At 43.4% G+C, this 21,928-nt stretch overlaps 1 protein-coding gene across 5 annotated transcripts in view; it reads left to right on the plus strand.

The window, feature by feature from the left end:
• The window catches only part of HIPK1 (homeodomain interacting protein kinase 1), a 76,563-nt gene that overhangs the window by 47,409 nt on the left and 7,226 nt on the right, over nucleotides 1–21,928 (plus strand). For 2 of the 5 annotated variants that reach the window (XM_040423912.1, XM_040423914.1), the window contains 9 exons: nucleotides 949–1,111; nucleotides 2,095–2,317; nucleotides 3,655–3,779; nucleotides 11,304–11,438; nucleotides 16,438–16,580; nucleotides 18,090–18,275; nucleotides 19,169–19,381; nucleotides 19,748–19,992; nucleotides 21,407–21,540. In XM_040423912.1, coding sequence (XP_040279846.1) covers nucleotides 949–1,111; nucleotides 2,095–2,317; nucleotides 3,655–3,779; nucleotides 11,304–11,438; nucleotides 16,438–16,580; nucleotides 18,090–18,275; nucleotides 19,169–19,381; nucleotides 19,748–19,992; nucleotides 21,407–21,540 — 1,567 coding nt within the window. The remainder of the gene's footprint in view (nucleotides 1–948; nucleotides 1,112–2,094; nucleotides 2,318–3,654; nucleotides 3,780–11,303; nucleotides 11,439–16,437; nucleotides 16,581–18,089; nucleotides 18,276–19,168; nucleotides 19,382–19,747; nucleotides 19,993–21,406; nucleotides 21,541–21,928) is intronic. The other 3 variants (XM_040423913.1, XM_040423916.1, XM_040423917.1) reach the window with 3 other exon arrangements.

The raw sequence follows: 21,928 nt of genomic DNA on the forward strand, positions 1-21,928 counted from the left end.
GCATTCTATAGAAGCTGAAGATAGGTGGGTGGTTTGGCTCTTGATGACCTAATTGTGCAGCTGCAAAAAAAAATATCCATCTATTTGAGAGAAGATTTTCAGTAGGAGTGGAAAGCCTTGTATGTTAGGCCCTCTTCAGATCAAGGTAATGGCGTCTGCTTTACAAGGACGCCAGAAAAAAGTTACCAGCATACGCACTAACCGTGTCCATGTCTGTTAACCCAACACAGGGCAAAAGTGTATCCTTTTGGCCTCCCTTTTGCTGGCATACCACAGAAAGGGTAGTACACTATGCTGTTCTATAAAACGGTATACAGAAGAAAAAAAACGTATACCTTGTTCTTCTTGCAAATTATTCCACTCTGACTATACCGTGGGATACATCACAGGCGTCAGCTGGAGTTATCGTTTGGGCGCCTTTCCTGTGTGCATTATCGCGATGTGAACAGGGCCTAAAGACTCCTTTACATTGGACGACAGAGCAGCAGATTGTCGGGAAGGAAGCTTTTTCTTCCCGACAATCGCTTGCTCGTCAGCGGAGGAGACCGCTGCATGTACATGTGATCGGGAATGCCATCCCTTGTCTCCATACTGACTCGCTTGCCGGCAGTAGATCGTGATTACACAGCGCGATCTGCTGCTGGTAAACGACCATTTTTGTGTGCTCACAAACAATCGAATTACCCAATGAATAAGCGTTTTGCTCGTTCATCGGGTAATCGGCGGTACATTTCCACTGGCAGATGATCGCTAGCGAGCATTGTATGAACGCTCGTTAGTGATCATTTTAGGGATTCTCTTCCCGTGTAAAGCGCCCTTAAGGTGTATAGTACCTGTTTATATGGTCTTCCTTTACTTCGGGGTGCAGTACCTTTCAAATTGTTCTCTCAATGTTGGTCTCATTTTTTTTTTTTCAGTATTAACGTTATTCTTTCTCGTCTTCCACAGTGTAAAGTCATGTTTTCAGAACATGGAGATATGCAAGAGGAGAAACAATATGTATGACACAGTGAACCAGATTAAGAGTCCTTTCACCACTCACGTGGCTCCTAACACAAGCACAAATCTGACTATGAGTTTTAATAACCAGTTGAACACTGTGCACAATCAGGTATGTAGGCCAGCCATGGCAGCTGCACACAGGGACTTCCTTGTAGTCACCATCCTTTGTACATAAGGGAGCAGGTCATTACATGGGTAGCATTTCCTTCAGATAGCTCTAGTTTTATCACCATTACTAAGAAAGTGTCCCATACGGCTCTCTACACTAGCTGGTACCATCCAAGAACTGCACCACGGGCATCTCGCCCAGCCAACCAGAATCCTGCTTTGTACTGATGACTGTATTATTGGGTGGATATTGACTTGCATAGTATCTGCCTGTAAGTGGCACACTTTTTTTCCTTCTGGAGGAGTGCTAATCTGTCTCAGTAGTCACGTGCCATTTGTGCACAGGCCATTGATTTGGCTGGTAGTGGTAATGGCGGCATATACAGAATATTACCACTTCCCGACTGGCAGGGACGGGAGTTGCGGGGCTGGAATGGTGGGATTCTCAAAAAAAAATTTCATGGATTTCTATCCCCTTTAAAGAGTTTGGTCACTTTCTAAAATAAATCTCTATAATATCCTAAACCTTTGGGCACTAGCCTAGAAAACCCCTATCCCCCTCATGTCTTACCTGAGCACTCAGGTTTAGTGTCCCCACTGCCCATGGATATGGTCTACAGTGGGCGCTGCCTCTTTTGTACTTGCGCTGAAAACAGTCAGTGCACACGCAGATACATGCATTGAATGCTTTCATACATGGGTCAATCAAGTGCCTGCCGCCATCTTACCTGCAATGGGGCGGTGACTGCCAGGCTCTGCTGTTTTCAGTAGTGGGGGACACTGAACCTTGGTGGCCGGTAAGACATGAGGGGCAATGGGTTTCCTAGCCTAGTGCCCACAATATTAGGACATGGCCAACCCCTGAGTCAAGCACCTAAAATGCAGACCTTTCCAGCTGTTCATTTCGAGCAGCTGTTATGGTTACAGGCGTGTGACTGGTTCGGAAAATCTACCGGATGTTTAACCCTTTTCTTTCCCTTTCAGGCTAGTGTGCTGGCTTCAAGCTCTTCTGCTACAGCGACTCTTTCCCTGGCTAACTCTGATGTGCCATTGTTAAACTATCAGTCAGCGCTTTACCCCCCATCTGCTGCCCCGGTGACTGGTGTTACCCAGCAAGGAGTTCCTCTTCAGCCTGGAGCCACCCAGCTCTGCACCCAAACAGATCCATTCCAGCAAACCTTTATCGTTTGCCCCCCAGCATTTCAAGGTATCTTGTTTTTTATATTTAGCATGTATTTTTTTCTGAATATTTGTTACATTTTCCATGTTACTTTCTGTACTTAGAAATGTATATTATCCTACAATTTTTACACTTTGACATCTCATGCCAAGACTAGGGATGAGCAAACTTCTGTTTTCAAGTTTGTGTACAAGGTTCGAGATATCTAAGAATTCCGTTATAGATTCCACTAGAAGTTATGGTCTGTTGCAGCGGAATCCATAATGGATTTCTTTGATACGCCGAACTTGAAAACAGAAGTTTCGCCCAACACTAGTCATGACTTTCTGTTCTGTACAGGTAACTTTTTAGTAGCCATCTCATTATAATCACAGGCAGAATTACAATGACAGGTAACGCCTCTATATAGATAACACAGAATCCACCATTCACAGTAGGTGATATCGGAGCTCATCAGCTCCCTCTGGACAGGTCACAGAGCATGCCTAGAAAACTCTGCCATAGAAGTCAGTAGGGTCCTGTCCATTGTGTCTGTGGCTCATGTAGCTGTTCTCAAAAGATCAGACAATGGGGGCATATTGCTAGAAACGGAGCGGGGAAATGAATGGAGGGCGCATGCACAGCCGCCTTCCATTCATTTCTATGGGGCCACCAAAAATAGCTCGGCTATTTCCGTCTGCCCCATAGAAATGAATGGGAGCAGGGGCTGCGTGTGTGTGGTGCACTCCCATTCACTTCTATGGGAGCAGCACTTGGTGGTGGACTGACCCCGGAAAATCCAGGGTCCTCCAGCCCCAGCTCTCCCTGCTCCGTTCTCCTTGGCGTGGGGACCCGCACCTATCAGATATTGTCTGTGATGGGAATACCCCTTTAACATATTTTATGTCTAGTGGCCAGTGTAAAAACTGCACTTCAATGTTTAAAAAAAAAAAAAAAGCATTTTACAGTAGGAACTGAGATGAACATGTGAAGGACAACTTAAAGGGTACCTGTTGTTTTCTAAAACTTTTTACATGTCCTAGTAACATGTCAAAAGTTTTGATTGTTGGGGTCCAGGAGCTGAGACCCCAACCGATCGCACCACCGAAGGAGAACCGGGCAAATCTGATCACAGCAGAAGGCACCAGAACCCTTTGTTTCAGTGAGCAATAGATTCTCAGCACCCAGACCCCTTACAAGTTTTATTGAGCGACCATTACACTTTCATGAATGGAATCATGATTTCGGTTGTCTGCCAGGGCTTGGGAAATGGAGAAATGGTTGCTTCCCCTTCGTTGACCACTCTGTTCCACAAGCATTACGTGAAGTGTTATTTTGCTTGAGGAGCTCTCTTTCATTGTTCATTAAATGCTTTGTTTCCCAAGCTGCTGGGCTTCAAGCAACTGCCAAGCATTCCGGTTTTCCTGTTCGGATGGACAGTACTGTCCCCATTGTGCCCCAAGCTCCTGCTGCCCAGCCTCTTCAGATTCAGTCGGGGGTCCTCACACAGGTAATTCAATGGCAATGTGAATGTAGCCTATTTAACGACAAATTAACTGGCGTGGTGTAAACGGAGTGACTCGTGTCTATAGAGGTGAAGAGTCAAATGGAACTTGGTTTAGCTATTTAAGGTTATCCCATTCTCTCATCCGCTGGCACACTTCTTGTGTTTGACTCTGCATGTGTACCCCATGTTCACCACCAGCCATCCTGCTGACATCCACCCTCCCCCATTTGTCCATGTCATGTTATTTTGATATGCAGCTTTATTATTACTGTATTACCTCTTACATTTAGATCTACTGGTAGACCTCTGGCAGCTCCTTAGCTAAGTGGTCAGCAGCTGTCAGCCTCGATGTACCAATAGATTACCGACTTGCATGGAGTAGATCCTGGGCTGCGTTTAGTTCAACGCTGTGGACAACCCGGTCTTCAGCCTTGAATTAAAGCACTTTGAGTGCGCTTACTCATTATTTTCAGAAATCCCATAGGACTGAATAGAGAGAGCTGTGCATGCGTGGCCCCCTCTCCATACTGTCTTTGAGATAGGTGCAGGTCCTCATTTATGACCCATTCTTTGTATACGCTATAAATGTTCACATTAGACAACCAGTTTAAAAAGGCAGGTAGATGGAAACCAGTTCACGTCGCTCTGGTACGGGTAAAAGGTATTCTTTTAGTGGGTGTTAGTGGAGGCCTGTACTTGTTACCAGTAATGGGGGAACCCTGATGATACTTAAGGGAACCTGTCTGGGTCCTCTAAACCGCCAGCATGTCACCCCACAATGTCATGAGCAGCCATTTTGTTTTATGTAAAATATTACCAGGGATGTGTCTGGCAGCTTTGGGGTATGGGTATTGGGCAGATGAAGCCAAGGAGAGGGGGTTTAGTGGCCCCAAACATAGTGACAGATTTCATTTGTCGTCCTGATTATATTTACGGAGCGCGTTCTGATCATGGCGCCATTAATGTGGGGTCCTAAAAAAGTAATAGACGTGCTCCAAAAATGGTTGTGCTCCGTCACCAAGTTCATACAGATACTTTATTTTTATTTTATTTTTTCTTTAATTGGGTCGATCTTCAGAGCCTTCCATAGCATCCCAGTAGCTCTTCTCATTTCACAAGTTGGCCGCAGCGCTTGCATGAGCTCCATGGCCCCTTCAGACATTTGATTCTGGAGATACCCAGAGAGTCAGTCCTCTATCTGATATGAATGAGGTTAGGCCCCTTTAGCATGATGTATTCGGAAGGTCTATCTGATCAGGCCAGCTTCTTGCTGGCAGAAAGATGGCCAATATTATACAGAAGAATCTGCAGCTATCACTGATCAGTGTAGGGTCCTAGAGCTTTGCACCTGTTTTTCAGTTGTCAAAGTCCCATTTTTTTAAGAAATTGCACATTTATTGTGCGAGTAACAAGTCCTCATTGGAAATGTAGCCTGGGTGTGCCTATGATTTCAGTAATAGATGATGAATTTGGCGCAGGTCATCACGGGCAGCCTTTCTGGTTTCTCAGAGGCACGGTCCTGTGGAATAGTGTTTGGCTTTGAAATAAGCTGACGGCATCATGATCATAAAGCCTCCCTATAAATGTGCCTTGGTACATAATGGGGCCCTCCATTTACACAGTACTTCCAACATTATCTGTCTAGACAAATGCTAGCTGACGCGGTCTCTTCACAGTTTAGCGGCTTTTCATTACCTTCGCTGGTAGATATATCTTGCTCTATAGCCACATTAAAATTGAAGGTTTTTTTAGTTACTGTATATAAATGCACATTTATTATTTTTGTGCTTAGAGAAGCTGCGTTCCTGTTCATCCCTTAGGCCATCTGTGCACGTGTGGATTCTCATGTGGAAAAACCGCAGAGTAATCTGGTACCAGCAAAGCGTATGAGACTTCACAAATCTCATGGACACCTTTTTGCTTTTTTGTTCCGTGCAGAAAGTGACCAGCCGCGTGGATTGTGAAATTCGCAGCGTATTCAATTCTTTGTGTGGATTTCACCCTTTTCAATGCAAGGCTGGGCAAAAAATTATTATTATTATTAATTTTTTTTGCACATAAAATCTGCCCCAGACTTTTGTGCAGACGTTCTGCAGGACAGCTCACCCCCTGTGCATGTAGCTTTAGGCCTAGGTTAACTGGATGTATTTTCCATCTGCGTGTACAGTGGGCTGTGCATGGTCCCATAGAAATCAGTAGGACAATTCACATCTCCATTTCTCCACACTTACCAGGGCATTCACTTCTCTGGTTCATATTGAAAACTGTCCATGTGGTGTGGGCCCAACGCAGACAATAATTAATATGGCGGCCTGAATCCGGCCTTACGGTACCACTATAAGAGGGGGTGCGGACACCATTTTGAATGCTTTCCAGGCTGACCTGTCTGAGGGAGCTCTCATCAGGACCGTGACATTGATGTATTTAGTGCACAGGAAATCATTCCATTAGTAGATAAAGACATGCATTTTTGAGAAGCCATTTATCTTTGTTCCCAGCCCTGTCCTTACAGCAAACATAAAATGAGCCATTTTTCTGCTCCGCATCCACTCTCCTCAAGCTAATTGTGCCCATGTGAAAACCGATCGTGGCTTACGTACAACCATTGATCTCACAAAGTCATTTGTCTAAAAATACATCAGGCAGCTTCGGAAGGAAATAGAAAAGAAAAAAAAAAGCCTGGAAGAAGCCGTGTTTCATTGAGTTTCTAATGGAAACATGACCTCAGAAAACAGACTCCTGGAAACTGAATCGAGGCCTGTGAATCAGCGGCACAGCAATGGTGCAGGTGGAGGATGGGGGCTGCATTCCTAATATCATTTCCCTTCATTCCAGCCTCATGAGTCAGTCGCCAGGCTTTCATTTTTCTTCGATGATCATTTTCTCTTAACTGTTTAAATGCTATGAACCGGCGTGGCCCATGGTCGCTAGGAGAAACCTCAGTAAGGTGGGGTCTCAATCATCTGACCAAACAAGATCACAGGTCTTCCACCCAAATCTTACATGTGGCCCATGGATTGATCTTCCATCTTTAAAGGGAACCTGTCATCTGGATTTTGGGTATAGAGCTGAGGACATGGGCTGCTAGATGGCCGCTAACACATCCGCAATATCCAGTCCCCATAGCTCTCTGTGCTTTTATTATGTAAAAAAAAACGATTTTATAGATATGTAAATGAACCTTAGATGAGTCCTGTCAGAGATGAGTCCAGCGTTCTCTGACTCTGAGCCCAGCTCCGCCCCGCATCCTCCGAATCTCCTCCTTGCTCCCCGACGTCACAAAGCTAGAGTGCCATAATCTCGCGATGCGTGAGCTAGGAACACCAAGCCGACACTGTGCATGCGCTAGCTCGCGCATCGCGAGATTTCCGCGCTCTAGCTTTGTGACGTTGGGGAGTAAGGAGGAGATTCAGAGGATGCGGGGCGGTGCTGGGCTCCTTCAAAGTGGGCGTGGCTGGGCTCCGGAAATGTTAGTAGCCTCATTTACATATCTATAAAAGCACACAGAGCTATGGGGACTGGGTATTGCGGATGTGCTACACAAAATCCCGGTGACAGGTTCTCTTTAAAGCGAACCTGTCATCCCACTTCTCCTGTTAATACTTGTATCACACATAAAACAATAATTCCTTAGAACGCCACATTGCATTCCTCTGTTATGGACCTGTATGTCCATCATAATATTACAGAGCATATAGATATAGATAGATATATAGAGATATATATTCATTCCAAAAAATAGAGCCGCACTCCAGGATAATGTGGAAAATAGTGGTTTATTGACCCATAGGTGACGCAACGTTTCGGCTCCAACATGAAGCCTTTCTCAAGCCCTTTAGAGCTTGCACCCGCAGTATTGTTTATAGGTAAAAAAAAAATAACCATTGCATTGATCTGGATGTTCAGAGCAGGTTTAAAGGGTTAATAATCGGAGTGACCTTGCCGGACTGCCCAGTCTGACACCGCCTTTCCTCCTGCCTATTTCAGCTATGCCAGATTTATTCCTATGATTTTAAAGTAGTTCTTCCATGGATGGAGTTTGGCTTCTATATGTCATCAGTGTCTGATTTTTGTGGTTAAAAGGGTTTGCCATCCTGGAAATATTGATGATCTAGCCTCAATATCAAATGGGTGGGTGGCCCGACATTCGACACCCCTACCTACGAGGTGTATTTCGCAGCTGCTGGTTCTGGAAGCAGAGGACTATGTCCATTATGTAGTGGCCTTGCTGGCGTACCCCACCACCACCACCAGTCTGATATCCTGAGGATAGGTCATCAATATCTCCAGCCTAAAAAAAACCTTAAAACTCTCTCCCTTATTTGTGCCCCACATTCTTGGTACTCTGGTATGTTGGTTCTAATCCTCACTTGTGTGTTCAGGCCTTTAACAAAGCTTACCTCCTGGCAGGCTCCTCTTTATAGCTGTCTGTTACTTCATACTTATTCTTGTGGCGGCTTTCTCTGTGCATAGAAATATATATATATATATATATGTGTTTCTGCACAGGAAGGCCTGAAAATCTCACCCTCTTGTCTTTTAATGTATTTTTCTTTTCTCCCACCCCTTAGTCTGTGTTGGACTAACTGAATGTAAGCACTGCAGCACCCAACACTGAGAACGTCCTTGACTAGGCCTCTGTAAAGCCCTTTCTTACCATAAATTCATGTATTCAGTTCACTTTAGATATTTGCAGAAATATTAACTTGCCAAGAACTAGGTAACCTATATAGAAATAAGGTTCTGTTCATATTTGCAGTGTTGCATCCATCAGACAACTGACTCCAATGGTTCTTGATGGATCCCATTGCCTTCAGGATCCAACAAGGTGTCCACAAATGTCAGGGAAAAAAAATCATGTTTCACAATTTTTTCATTTTTTTTCTTTTTTCTATCAGATATGACTGAATCTGATGGCGGCTCCTAATCGTTTAGTTTTCGGCCATCTTTTTTTTTCAGACTATAAGGAGCATAGGGACTGTATAGGCTTACTGAAATCATATAGGCCCATTCATAATCTAGTACAGCAGTCAGATTTTCATTATTAATTTTGCATGGTAAAATATTTTGCCAGTTTCTCAATTATTGGCCTATGAGCTTGAGCTTTTATGAAGTGTTTGGGTCTTGATGAACAAATATAGGAAATTTCAGAAGGTGGAAGAATTCCTCTTGTAATTCTCCACGTCAGACACAAATCGTGCACCTCCAGTGGTCCCTCACCTAGTCCAGGGATGGCCAACCTGCGGCGCTCCAACTGTTGCAAAACTACAACTCCCAGCATGCCCAGGCCGTCTACAGCTATTAGCCTACAGAAGGGCATGGTAGTTTTACAGCAGGTTGGCCCTCCCCGCCCTAGTGGATCACAGGCAGAAATGGAAGACTTTCTTGTCTCTGTGCATGTGAAGTAAGGGAACTTTTGTTACCGTCCATTTATCTTGCACTTGAGTTTTCACGAACATTTGGTGGAGAAGGTTGGGACCTAGTTGCTTATTTTTAAATCGGATTGCTTTATTAAATCTAATGACCCCTAGAAAGACTGAAGGTTACAAAACCTCATCCCTGCTCATCGTATTAAAAATCCACAACCCTTTTTCTATCCAATAAATGAGACCATAACAATGTCCCATTATGTCCCTGTATCATATGCTGGCAGGATCCAAATCTCAAAGTAGAATATGTAATCATTGCATAACCAAGAAACTATTCATCATATACTGACCATCGACCGCCATATTGACTACAGAAAACGACACCCATCTCTAAACCCTAACCAGCATGTCCATTTCACGCAAGCTTTTCTCGCCCCCTAGTGGATGCAGCGATCACCTAGCTGTAGCCAGTGTATGACTCCAGCGGTGACATTTTCTTGTTGAACCTTCATCATAAGGCCTCATGCACATGACTGTTCATTTTACAGTCCGCAAATCCGTGAAATACAGATGTGGTCAGTGTTTTAATTTTTTTTTGGTGGACATATTTTCTCTTTTTTGCAGAACGGACAAATGGATGCTGAAAGCACATGGATGTTCCGCAAAAAGTTTGAACATGTCCTATACTTGGCCACAAAATGCAAACCACAGACTCACTGAGGGCATTGGGTTCTCAAAAAATGTGGTTGCAGGACAGATTGTATCCGTATCTTCTGGATCTGCCGTTTACCCGACCACAAAATACATAGTCATGTTCAAGAGGCCATACAGGCATATATATGGAGACCAGTGGGGGATCCAGGAAGTGGTAGCATAGAAAATAGCTGGGGATTGGCAATATATTTACTCTCTAAGCTTTTGGTAAAACAAAAAAATGGGCTGGGCAACCTCTAAGAACTCAAATTTTTGGTTTCCTAGAAGTGTGGCCCTACTGTGTAGATGCTTTGTATTGTATTAACGTTAGTTTAGTTTTAGATGTCTCTATCTTTTGATATTTAAAGATTTTGAAAAGATTATGTATGAGTTAATTACACCGTGTTCAGCCGTTATTACTGTGATGGATCAGTTCTGAGGTGTGCAGGTGCAATATTTCACATGGTATTACCGCAATAGCTGTATTTATAGGATTATTGTTATAGGGACTTTTTATAAGGTTTCACTTTTTGTGATTAGTTTACACCAACAATAACATCAATTGATTTTTGTAAAATCTGATAATGTGGTGACTACTTACTAAACACTGTAGTCATGTCAGTAAGGTTTGTCCCTCTACATCTTCCTAATTAACTGCCTTGAGAATAATAATTTAAAGGGGACCTGTAACCTGTCCGGACAGGTCTATTTTAGCCACTAATTGCATCCCTCTTGTAATAACTGTTCTGGAGCACCTATTCTTATGACTCTATGATATGGCATTCCTTTATTATTCCTGCTAGAAGTTATGAATGTGCTGCCAGTGTTACACTGCAGGGCACACTTCCCAGCTGGTAGCACCCATCTGGACCTTCATTACAAACGGCCAGTCATTCATTTATAAAATCTAGCAGGAATATTAAAGGAACGGCACAACATAGTCATAGGAATAGATGCTCCTTGGGTGGTGTAAGTAGTTACTAAAACAGACATGTCAGAAGAGGTGCCTTAACTTCCATAAACATGATCCTTCGCTGTTTATGTGCACAGTGGTGCCCGCGGTCACCCACTGTGCAGGCCACTGCCGCAGGCTGCAAGACCTGGAACGGAGCAGTGCTGCAGTTTCCGTAAATCAGCGCTGCACGCCCCCTTCATTATCAGGATCAGTGGGGACCTGAAACCGGACCCCACAGATCATAAAGCGCTAACGTATCCGAGTAATTTGAAATGGGACTGTCCACAGCGGGACGTCCATATATCCTTTTCAATTGGGTATGCATTGGGCCGTATTTTAGCACATGGCCATGGACAGTCATAGCAGAAGATCCATGGGTTGGAGTATATTCGTCTTGTTTCGTACTTTTCCACACACGGAGCATTCCACATGGCAGTTCTCATGGTACTGTTAAAGCCTATGTCCTGCTGTAAGTACACTGTTTCACTCACCTCCTAATCTACGTTTCAGGGAAGCTGTACCCCACTAATGGTAACAACTCTTCATCCACACGTAGCAACCATCACGCCGCAGTATGCGGTACCCTTTACCCTGAACTGCGCAGCCGGGCGGCCGGCGTTAGTAGAACAGACCGCTGCTGTACTGGTAATTTTGTTTCACTTGATTGTGTCCACTAACAGTCTCCTTTTCATATATGTATTTCTCTGTTTTCCTTTCCTCTTCTGGTAGACCGTTTCCGAAGAGCATGGAAGCATGAGCTCCATCTTGTGGCTGTGTTCTTGCAAGCGGCTCGTTCTTAATGTCTTCTTCATTATTTTTATTTTTTTTCCCCGTTTTATTTCCTTTTCCAAATGATTGCCACGGTGCTGTCTGCCTCTTATGTTTCAGCCTGGCTTTCTTTAAAGCAGCAGTTCCAATGAGGGGCTAAATTGCGTTTTTTCTTCCTACAAAGCAGCTTTTCCCCTTTTTAATCGTTCCTACTACCAAGCCTTTTGTCTGAAGGTTTCTAATGTAGTTGACGTTCAGAAAGATTTTGATGAGCTGACATCCATACTGATACACCATGTACACTCCAGCCGTATGGTCACTGAAGTATAAAGGCATATGTCTGAATGGAGCAGAACCTTGAGGCTGGAATGAATTAAAGCTATAGTAGATGGTGGCACAGTTTTATTTTCCTTCCCTTAAAAACACCTTGGTCACCTAGAGGGATTCTCCCTATCTGCCTATGCACAATAAATGGGGGTCTCTACCTTATGTGAAGGCACAAAGTGACCATATGTTACTCCTAGGTTAGTTTTAGGACACATGAGATGTTTTTTTTTGAGGAGACCAGCATGATACTTTCTAGGGTGGTGAACCACGTGGAGCCAAGGGTTATTCTGACTAAAGAGGTTTATCAAAATCCAAGCACAATTGAATTGAGGAGAGTAGAGTTGGTAATGGGGTAAACCAGTCCCTCTGCCCTGATGGATCTGACACTGGGCGTGAAAAGACGCCGCTGCAAACGGAGCAGGACAGTTACTGAGGTAATCATCTGATGCCCAACAAATATTAGGACATTTGCATGATACTTGCTGGATATGGGGCAGTTTCCTTGGCAATTGTCCTGCATGGCATGGGTCGGATCGATCAGGCGAGAGTGGCTGAACAACCCTGTTAACCTGTAAGACATCTCTTAAGGCCCCCAGCCCTTTCAGCATCAACCAGAATGGCAGATGCCGGCTCAGGTCCCTCATGTTAGAGTATTGCAGATATCTCAGTACCTCTACGCTGATGGAAGTCGCTTCTTTGCATGCAGAAGTGAAATTCTGGTTGCTTTTTTTTATTTACTTGCTTGTTTTCAAATTAACCTTGCGAATGACTTGAAGAACCGTGTGTTGCTGGCTCCTACAGAACTGAAGGCTTCTCAACCCTCTGGAGTTCTAATCAGTGGCTTCAGCAGTACCTTAACAAACATACCCCAAAAATGTTATGCAGCCATTAACCCAATCAATGAGAGAGCTTGTTCTGTACCCTCAATGATATTGCTTTTCCACAGATTCTTGTTTGAACTTAAAGGTGAGCTCAACTTAGGTTCTGAGAGAGCAAATGTTTTGGATGAGTACTTCATGACTCCACCAACAAAACTGACCTCGGAGATGAGGCAGATGACATGGCATTACTGCACACTGTATATACTGGTGACATTCAGTACAGCTCTAATTCCTCACATTGAGTCAGAATTTCCTAATGAAGTAGGACCTGGTCAAGTGCTGCTTGACTAATCAGTAGCGTCCTTCAATACTTGATGGCAAAATAGAAGAGACTTCATGATGTTTAAATTCCATAAGTCAGATTCTTCTTATGCCCTCATTAAAAAAAATGGGAGGAGAGGACGTTGTCATCAGGCTGTTACTACATGAAGAATGTGTGCGTCTTCTTCTGTACAAAATTCTTTGCGTTTGATATGTCTGGTGTAACACTGTCCCTGATGCGGCATCCAGAAAATAAAACAAACAAATTATAGACCATGTCCTATTCTGGTCCGTTTTGCGGACGAGAATAAGCATTTCTGTTGAAATGAGAAAAATGTGGAATGCGCACGGAAGGTGAACCCATGATTTACGGACCAAAATTCTGATATGGTCGCTACCTTATGCTGGGGAAAAAACCCCTTTAAACATGAGGATTGTTGCCTTTGCAGAAGGTGGTAGATTAGACATCCAGCACCACATTTGTGCTAATTAACCCCCGCACATTCGTCACTACTCATTCCAAAGATTTCCTTTCTCTCTAGTAATCTAATGGTAGCTCACCTTTAGTTTACCAGCCAGCTTGCCAGTGGATTCGGTTGCCTTTTTTTTTTTTTTTTTTTTTTTTTTTACCGCTTTGCCTAAGTTTGCATTACTCCATTGCAGAGCTTTGCATATTTTGTCCTTCCTTTGTCAAAAGCAGTTCGTCGCTTGGAGCGCCAGATCTCTACATCACATCTGGGATGTTAGTTCTTGCTCTGTATTAAACTTTACGCTTTGTCTTGTGCAGGTGTTGGCTTATTGGAAAGAAGCATGGTGTGATTTTAACATTTTATTTTTTTAATTTTTTTAATTCAACTTGATTTTCTCCTTTTTGGGTTTAGTTTTTTTTTTGTTCTATTTATAGTGTTTTTAAGTATCATGCCAGGACCGGTGCATTGTAAGACTGGGGATATGTCACTTGCAGAAGTGCTTTGTGAGTCCTGCTCCTGTTCTGTGAGATGTGCTGCACTACATGGTTTTGTGCCAACCAAAATGGAATATTTTAGATGTCCTTTTAGAACCGCTGGTCTCGTCTGCGTGAAAATAATTATGCTTAGAAATCTTTGATCACCCTGGTCACTTAAAGGGATTGTCCAATTTTTAGGTTTTACTCCCTAGCTTGGAATAATCCATACTCACCGGCTCCCCGCTGACTCTTTCTGGTTCCCCACCTATCTTCATTAGTCTTCCACTTACCTTCCCTGGCTGTAAACATAAAGATTAACGTGTTGAATGTGGACATTGACAATGATTAAAAGGATTGCTTCATCAGGACGACGCCTATCATTTACCCTATAGAGGCATATATGCATCTGTCGGCTCTCCTGGTGTGTTTTAGTTATCTGGATCAACTTTTGTTGTACTAGTTACTCCATCTCCAAATGAATGAATAAATTTACAAATGGATGTTACCTGTTGGCGGTGTGCCCATACGCGTTGTCGAATCAGTGCTAACAGTCAGAAGCTGTAGGGATGAACCCCTTTCACAAGGGGAGTGATTTACACCCAGTTGTCAATTCATTAAGAGGAGTCATCACAGAGGAACGGCACATTTATGAGAGCAATGCTCCAGAATTAAAACGCAGCCAAGTGTTTTCCTTGCAGAAAAACGTTCATATCACGCATATCATTACTGTGCATATACAGTACAGACCAAAAGTTTGGACACACCTTCTCATTCAAAGAGTTTTCGTTATTTTCATGACTATGAAGGCATCAAAACTATGAATTAACACATGTGGAAGTATACACATAACAAACAAGTGTGAAACAACTGAAAATATGTAATATTCTAGGTTCTTCAAAGTAGCCACCTTTTGCTTTGATTACTGCTTTGCACACTCTTGGCATTCTCTTGATGAGCTTCAAGAGGTAGTCCCCTGAAATGGTCTTCCAACAGTCTTGAAGGAGTTCCCAGAGATTCTTAGCACTTGTTGGCCCTTTTGCCTTGCCTCTGCGGTCCAGCTCACCCCAAACCATCTCGATTGGGTTCAGGTCCGGTGACTGTGGAGGCCAGGTCATCTGGCGCAGCACCCCCATCACTCTCCTTCATGGTCAAATAGCCCTTACTTTCAAAGTTTTCCCAATTTTTCGGCTGACTGACTGACCTTCATTTCTTAAAGTAATGATGGCCACTCGTTTTTCTTTACTTAGCTGCTTTTTTCTTGCCATAATACCAATTCTAACAGTCTTTTCAGTAGGACTATCAGCTGTGTATCCACCTGACTTCTCCTCAACGCAACTGATGGTCCCAACCCCATTTATAAGGCAAGAAATCCCACTTATTAAACCTGACAGGGCACATCTGTGAAGTGAAAACCATTTCAGGGGACTACCTCTTGAAGCTCATCAAGAGAATGCCAAGAGTGTGCAAAGCAGTAATCAAAGCAAAAGGTGGCTACTTTGAAGAACCTAGAATATGACATATTTTCAGTTGTTTCACACTTGTTTATTATGTGTATAATTCCACATGTGTTAATTCATAGTTTTAATGCCTTCAGTGTGAATGTACAATTTTCATAGTCATGAAAATAAAGAAAACTCTTTGAATGAGAAGGTGTGTCCAAACTTTTGGTCTGTACTGTGTATGTGTGTGTATATATATGTATATATATATATATATATATATATATATATATATATATATATATATAAATTTTACGCATTATGCAATTTTTGCAAAATTAGAACTTCCAGCATGTCCTCCTGCTCTTGCAAAAATACGTTAATAAGTTAGGGACTATTGATTTAGCCTGGAAATGTAGTGGCTAGTGCTAATACGGAGGTATTCTCTAGTTTAGTCTGTCTCGGAGATAAATGAAGGTGCAGTGATGTCCTATGAGAAGACTGGATTCTTGGTAGTGCATTGTATCCCTGACAGCGAGGTCACAGCAACACCAAATGTATAATTGTAGGGCTCCATAAATAGTTGTGTTTTTCCAGGCACTCCTTCAAGTCATCAGTCATGTTGCATTAGCAAGGTGTTAGCCTTCTTCCCTGGCAGTATTATTGTAGTGCATGAGCGCCCTTTGCCAAGAGCTTGGATGTAGTTCAAGGCCTCATTCATTTGCAGCCTCACCTCCTAGCTAATGTTATAGCTTTTCAGATACTTCCAGCCAGTTCCTCTTCAGTTGAGGTTCCTTAGGAAGGCTTTTTGTTTTACTTGGTGTCAGATGTGTTGAGTTTCATAGTAAATAGGTTGGTCACACACCTTGCTCTGCAGCACAGCCCAGATTTGCTCAGTTACTCTTCTCCAGCTTTTCCTCTGCAAGATGATGATCCTGGGTCTTAAAGACAATAAAGTCTCCTGCTTCGTTTTGAAGTGAACTAAAAAAAGTATCTTTTTCTCCCCCCTTTGTGTTTTCCAGCAGGCATGGCCTGGTGGGACACAGCAAATCTTGCTACCATCCACATGGCAGCAACTTCCCGGTGTCGCCCTTCACAATTCTGTTCAGCCAACAGCCGTGATCCCTGAAACCATCGGAAGTAACCAGCAGCTCACGGACTGGAGGTAAGGTTCCTGATGACTTTTTACGGTCTCTCTAAATCTAATTTAAAATTGTGTTAGGGCTTGTCTACATGGGCACACAAGCAGGACAACTGAGGAAAAAACTCTTGTATGAACCGATAACTGGCCTGATGAGAAGAATGCTGACGCCTGTTTGGTATCCAATCGATAATGCCCAAAAAAAGCCATCTTGATGCCCCATAAAGTTCCTTTGCTTCCAACCGTTAAAGGAACTGTATGGGGGCAAACAATCATAGTTAGGATCGTTCATTGCCATACAACAGTGAAGATCCCTAATGTAAATGCAAGCTGGCAATGATCGGGATTGAACGTTCATTCCTGGCCATGTGACTGGGCCCTTATGAGGAAGTAAGCTAGATGTTTTCCAATGTTTGGGAAGCTTTGCTAGTCATGTACGGTTTTTTTGTAGCCTGCTGAGCCTGTAGATTCATAGTAGATCAAAACCAACGACTACTTGGTGTTAAATATTGTAGTGCAGATCACTTTTTTTCTTATTTTTCTCTATACAGTAGGCAGGCGATGTATGCAACTGAATGGCATACAGTTATACAGTTATACAGGGATAAGGAAAAAAATCAAAAAGAGAGTGTTAATCAAAGAAACCCCTGGGTGGGACTCCAGAGGGATCAAGGAATAACTGCAGGGCGCCAAAGGACGGACTAGGAGAAAGGTTCGAGATAAGGGAAGGCTGCCGAAGGTGGTTATATGTATGGATAACCGTTACATAGAGAGAGAAGAATAAAAGGGTAAAAACCCAAAGGGATGGCGCCAATTCCCTCGTCGTTCTTTAAGGCAGTTTTGGGGTACTTAAGAAAATGTAGGGCCTAGCTGGTAAGCACCAGTTACTTGATTTGACCAGTCTATATATCTGCAAGTGGTATGTTTTTCATAGTGTAAAACAATGTGTCATTAAATATTAGGATCATCATAACATCAAGAAAGAGGAGGATATAGATAAAGAAACAATAATGGGAAATAGACCCAGAAATGGACTCACCAGGGAGGTGTTTTGTGGGATAAAGCTCAAGAGCTGATATATAGACTGGTCAAAATAAGTAACTGGTGCTTACCGGCTAGGCCCTACGTTATTTTCATAAGTACCCCAAACTGCCTTAAAGACCGACGAGGGGATTGGCGCCATCCCCATGGTTATTTACCTTTTTATTCTCCTCTCATACAGTTACACAGTCAGGAATTTTATGTTCAGGCTGTCTGCAGAAAGATCTTCCTGATGTGTATTCTGAATGTGCATCACATTTGTCTTGTAAACCGAGCCCTTCTAAGTTGTCCAGGTTTACTTCCCTATCCAACAGGCTTATGTGGTGGGTCAGTATCAGTAAAGCATACTATGCCGTGTATAGGCCTCCATGGTTAGGTGGGCAACCTTTGAATAGGTCAAGATGTCGGCCTATGACTTGTATCCTAAAATGTCTTATGCATTAGAAAGCAAAGAGGTTGATGTGCTTAGTGTGCTTGTCTCTCCTATATTAGAAATGCACATTCCCATGGAAACCAGTATAGCGCCCTGATGCAGCAGCCGTCATTACTTGCCAACCACGTGACCTTGGCTGCCGCTCAGCCTCTAAACGTTGGGGTTGCTCATGTTGTTCGACAGCAGCAAAATGGAAACATGTCGGCAAAGAAAAACAAGACGCAGCAAGCACAGAATAATGCCAAGTAAGGGCTGCTTTATTAGACGTCTGCTGTCATTGTGGTTTTTTTTATACTTCATGTACTAGGTCAGAAAACATCAGGTCATTGGCAAAAACAGCAGCATGGTAAAAGGCAAAAAATGTCCCCAGAAAATTCTACAAATTTCTACAATCTACACCATCAGTGCGGTCTAACTGGTATCTGCCCATTCCGTGCAGTATGGCGGTATCTGCCTGCTTTGAGGCCTTGTGATAAGCTCGGTTTAACCTTTCCTACATGAGTATGACATTTCATTGGAACATTGTGGTAGTAGTAAGCGGCCAAACGGCCCAGCTTGTCTTGGCGCCATAAACATATGGATGCCCCTGACTCGGGATTTCTGACAGCTGTTTTCTGAACAGTTTAAAAGAACAATTCTGACAAAAATGATCAGTCTCTGCCGTGGCCTAATCTGTGTGTCCATCGTGTGGATGCAGAAATGTGTTTTCTACTATGGCACCTGGCTACAACCAAAAAAAGCCTAACAGGGAAAATGAGGTCTTCAGCTGTCACCCTCATTCCTGTCACAAAAAGGTGGAAGGAAACGTGGAATAGTCAGTCACACCAACTCCTCAAATTCCAGTTCTCATTTTTCACAGGCCCTATTTTTTAAATTAAATCTACAGACTGACCGGTTAGTGCCTCCTCACGTAGAAATCATGAAATGTGGTCTGATAATCCTTGCTCTAGAATCCATGAAGTAATGGGCACCACCAGAACTTCACTAAGATGAGGGGACCATATGAGACCTGGTGCCTCTCGAGTAACGAAACTAACTAATACATACAGTACATGGGGGCATTTATATTGAGAAGGTAGATTTAAGGACACTTTCTGTGCCACTGCGGTGTTATCTGATAACTGTCCATCCTTTACAGGACCCTGTCTGCGTTGGACATCATCCCATCCCAGGTGTATTCACTAGTTGGAAGCAGCCCTCTCCATGCCTCCACATCCTACAACCATCTTCTCCCAATCCAAGAGCAGCGACAGCCCATAGTGATCCCTGATACTCCCAGCCCCCCTGTGAGTGTTATTACCATCCGCAGTGATACCGATGAGGAAGAGGACAGCAAGTACAAGCCAGTAAGGTAAGCCTGGTAGGGTTTCTGTTAGCTCCTAATCACTTGGGGGTCCACACCTGTCACAAGAACAGGGGAAAACAAGTCCTTTGTATGAATGGAGTGGTGGTGTGATTGCGTGACCAGCACTCCATTCACTACAGTGGGACTGCTAAGTACAATGGTCGGCTATCTGCATCAGTCCCACAGAAGTGAATGGAGTGGTGGTCACATTCACACTACCACTCCATTGGGGATCTCAGTTTTAATGAGTGGTCGGCGTCCCAGCAGTCGAATCCCCATCAGTTATACATTTAGCTCCTATCCTTATGGCACAATATCTTAGTTACCTGATGTTTGTATAGAAAATATAATTTTTTGTAATTTTTTTTTAAGCTCTGGTTTGAAGATGCGGTCTAACGTGATCAGCTATGTAACAGTCAACGACTCTCCGGATTCGGACTCCTCTGTCAGTAGCCCATACCTGGCGGACCAGCTTTCTTCTCTTAATGGAGTACACGGTGTTTTTGAAGTTCCAGGTGGCAGAGGACCTCATGCACAGAGTTTAAGTTCCCGTACCATTATTGTTCCCCCGTTAAAGATGCAACCTCACGATTGTAACCTGGACAACCACTTGTCAGGTGGGTTACCATTTTCATTCCTTTCACATAGTGAGGTGGTCAAATCTACTGACTGAGGTATGTAAGCAACAAGTGACTGCTCCAGCTGACTCCTGGCTGGGGAGAGCCCTGGACACTTGTGGTCCCAGCACCAGAAGTATTAAAACTCAGATTTCGTGTTTATGCACATATCTGTGTGCGCATTGCTCTCCCCATTGCATAGGTTGTTGTGTCAGCAGGTTTAAGGGTGTGGGGGGGTCAATCTTGCTGATATACTCCTTTTACTGCCAGAATTCTGCACTTTCCTAGGTGGATGGACAGTTTTTGCTGTGCATTGGTTTGTTCCTGCAGACAAGAACCTGAGGACCTCTCCTGGTCCACACGTCGGTGTAGTAACTACCTGCATTTCTCATTTCATAGTTCTTCAATATGTATTCTTATGCTTCTGTTTTGCAAGCCTAGAAGTTTATGAATAAATTGCCAGCAGTCTGGGTTTTAGCAGATATGGTGTGTCCCTTCACAGTCTAAGGCCTATTGCACACGACCGTATGGCTTTTTCAGTGTTTTGCGATCCGTTTTTCAGATATCCGTTGTTCCGTTTTTTGTTTCCGTTGTGTTTCCGTTTCTGTTCCGTTTTTCCGTTCCGTTTTTCCGTATGGCATATACAGTATACAGTAATTACATAGATAAAATTGGGCTGGGCATAACATTTTCAATAGATGGTTCAGCAAAAAACGGAACGGAAACGGAAGACATACGGATGCATTTCCGTATGTGTTCCGTTTTTTTTGCGGACCCATTGACTTGAATGGAGCCACGGACTGTGATTTGCGGGCAATAATAGGACATGTTCTATGTTAAAACGGAACGGAAATACGGAAACGGAATGCATACGGAGTACATTCCGTTTTTTTTTGCGGACCCATTGAAATGAATGGTTCCGTATACGGACCGTATACGGAACGCAAAAAACGTCCAGTAAACGGGGAAAAAAAACGTCCGTGTGCAATAGGCCTAACATTGGCAACACTGACTGGATAGTGTCAGACTGTAAAGCCGGCATCCTCAAACTGCAGCCCTCCAGCTGTTGCAAAACTACAACTCCCAGCATGCCTGAACAGCCTACAGCAGGGCATTTTGGGAGTTGTAGTTTTACAACAGCTGGAGGGCCTCAGTTTGAGGATGCCTGCTGTAAAGGAACCCCCCAACTGTTAGCACCCAGCTACACCTTTTTTGTTGACCGTTCATTTATACACTTCCAGTAAGAATAATAGAGGATTGACAGCACAGCATAGTGTTACGTGAAAAGATGCTCCTGGGGAATGCATGGATAATATATTGTGTATTCACAACTATATTATAATACTTTATCTGACCATCTATGCTGCCGCCACTGAACTGTGCCCCTCAGTCTGACATTATGTTCTCTTTTCAGGTATTCTAGGCAACTCTGGCAAGTTGAAGACCTCTGCATCTTCTAGTGGACAATCATCTGGTAGTTGCATCTCCCAAACAAGCTATCGTTCCCACCGCATGGTAAATGGAGTGCAGCCCCTCAACCTCAGTCAGGTAGGTAGCTACTTTCTTCATCCCTTGCACACAGCTCATAGCTTACAATGTTTTGAACAGTAGGTGTGCTCGCATTGAGTTTAGGAGCAAACTGGGTGGCTCTTTAATGAATAACGAGTTTCTCTAGGCCACGTGATTTAATTATACTGAAATTCCCTTAGACTTGCTTGTGGCTGTGTTCGTATTTCGGTCCACAAAGTACAGATGCCTTCCGTGTGCACTCTATGCTTTTCTCACTCCTGTCAATAGAAAGGGCTATTCTTGGCCACAAGGATCCACAAAAAATACAGCAATCTACAAGGCCCCGTAAAAATGAATGGGTCAGAGTGCTAATTGCAAAAAATGCGAATAGCACACAGATGAAAAATTGTGCGCCTGAAGTTTTTAT

This window comes from Bufo bufo, chromosome 3, assembly GCF_905171765.1.
Source record: "Bufo bufo chromosome 3, aBufBuf1.1, whole genome shotgun sequence".
NCBI lineage: Eukaryota > Metazoa > Chordata > Amphibia > Anura > Bufonidae > Bufo > Bufo bufo.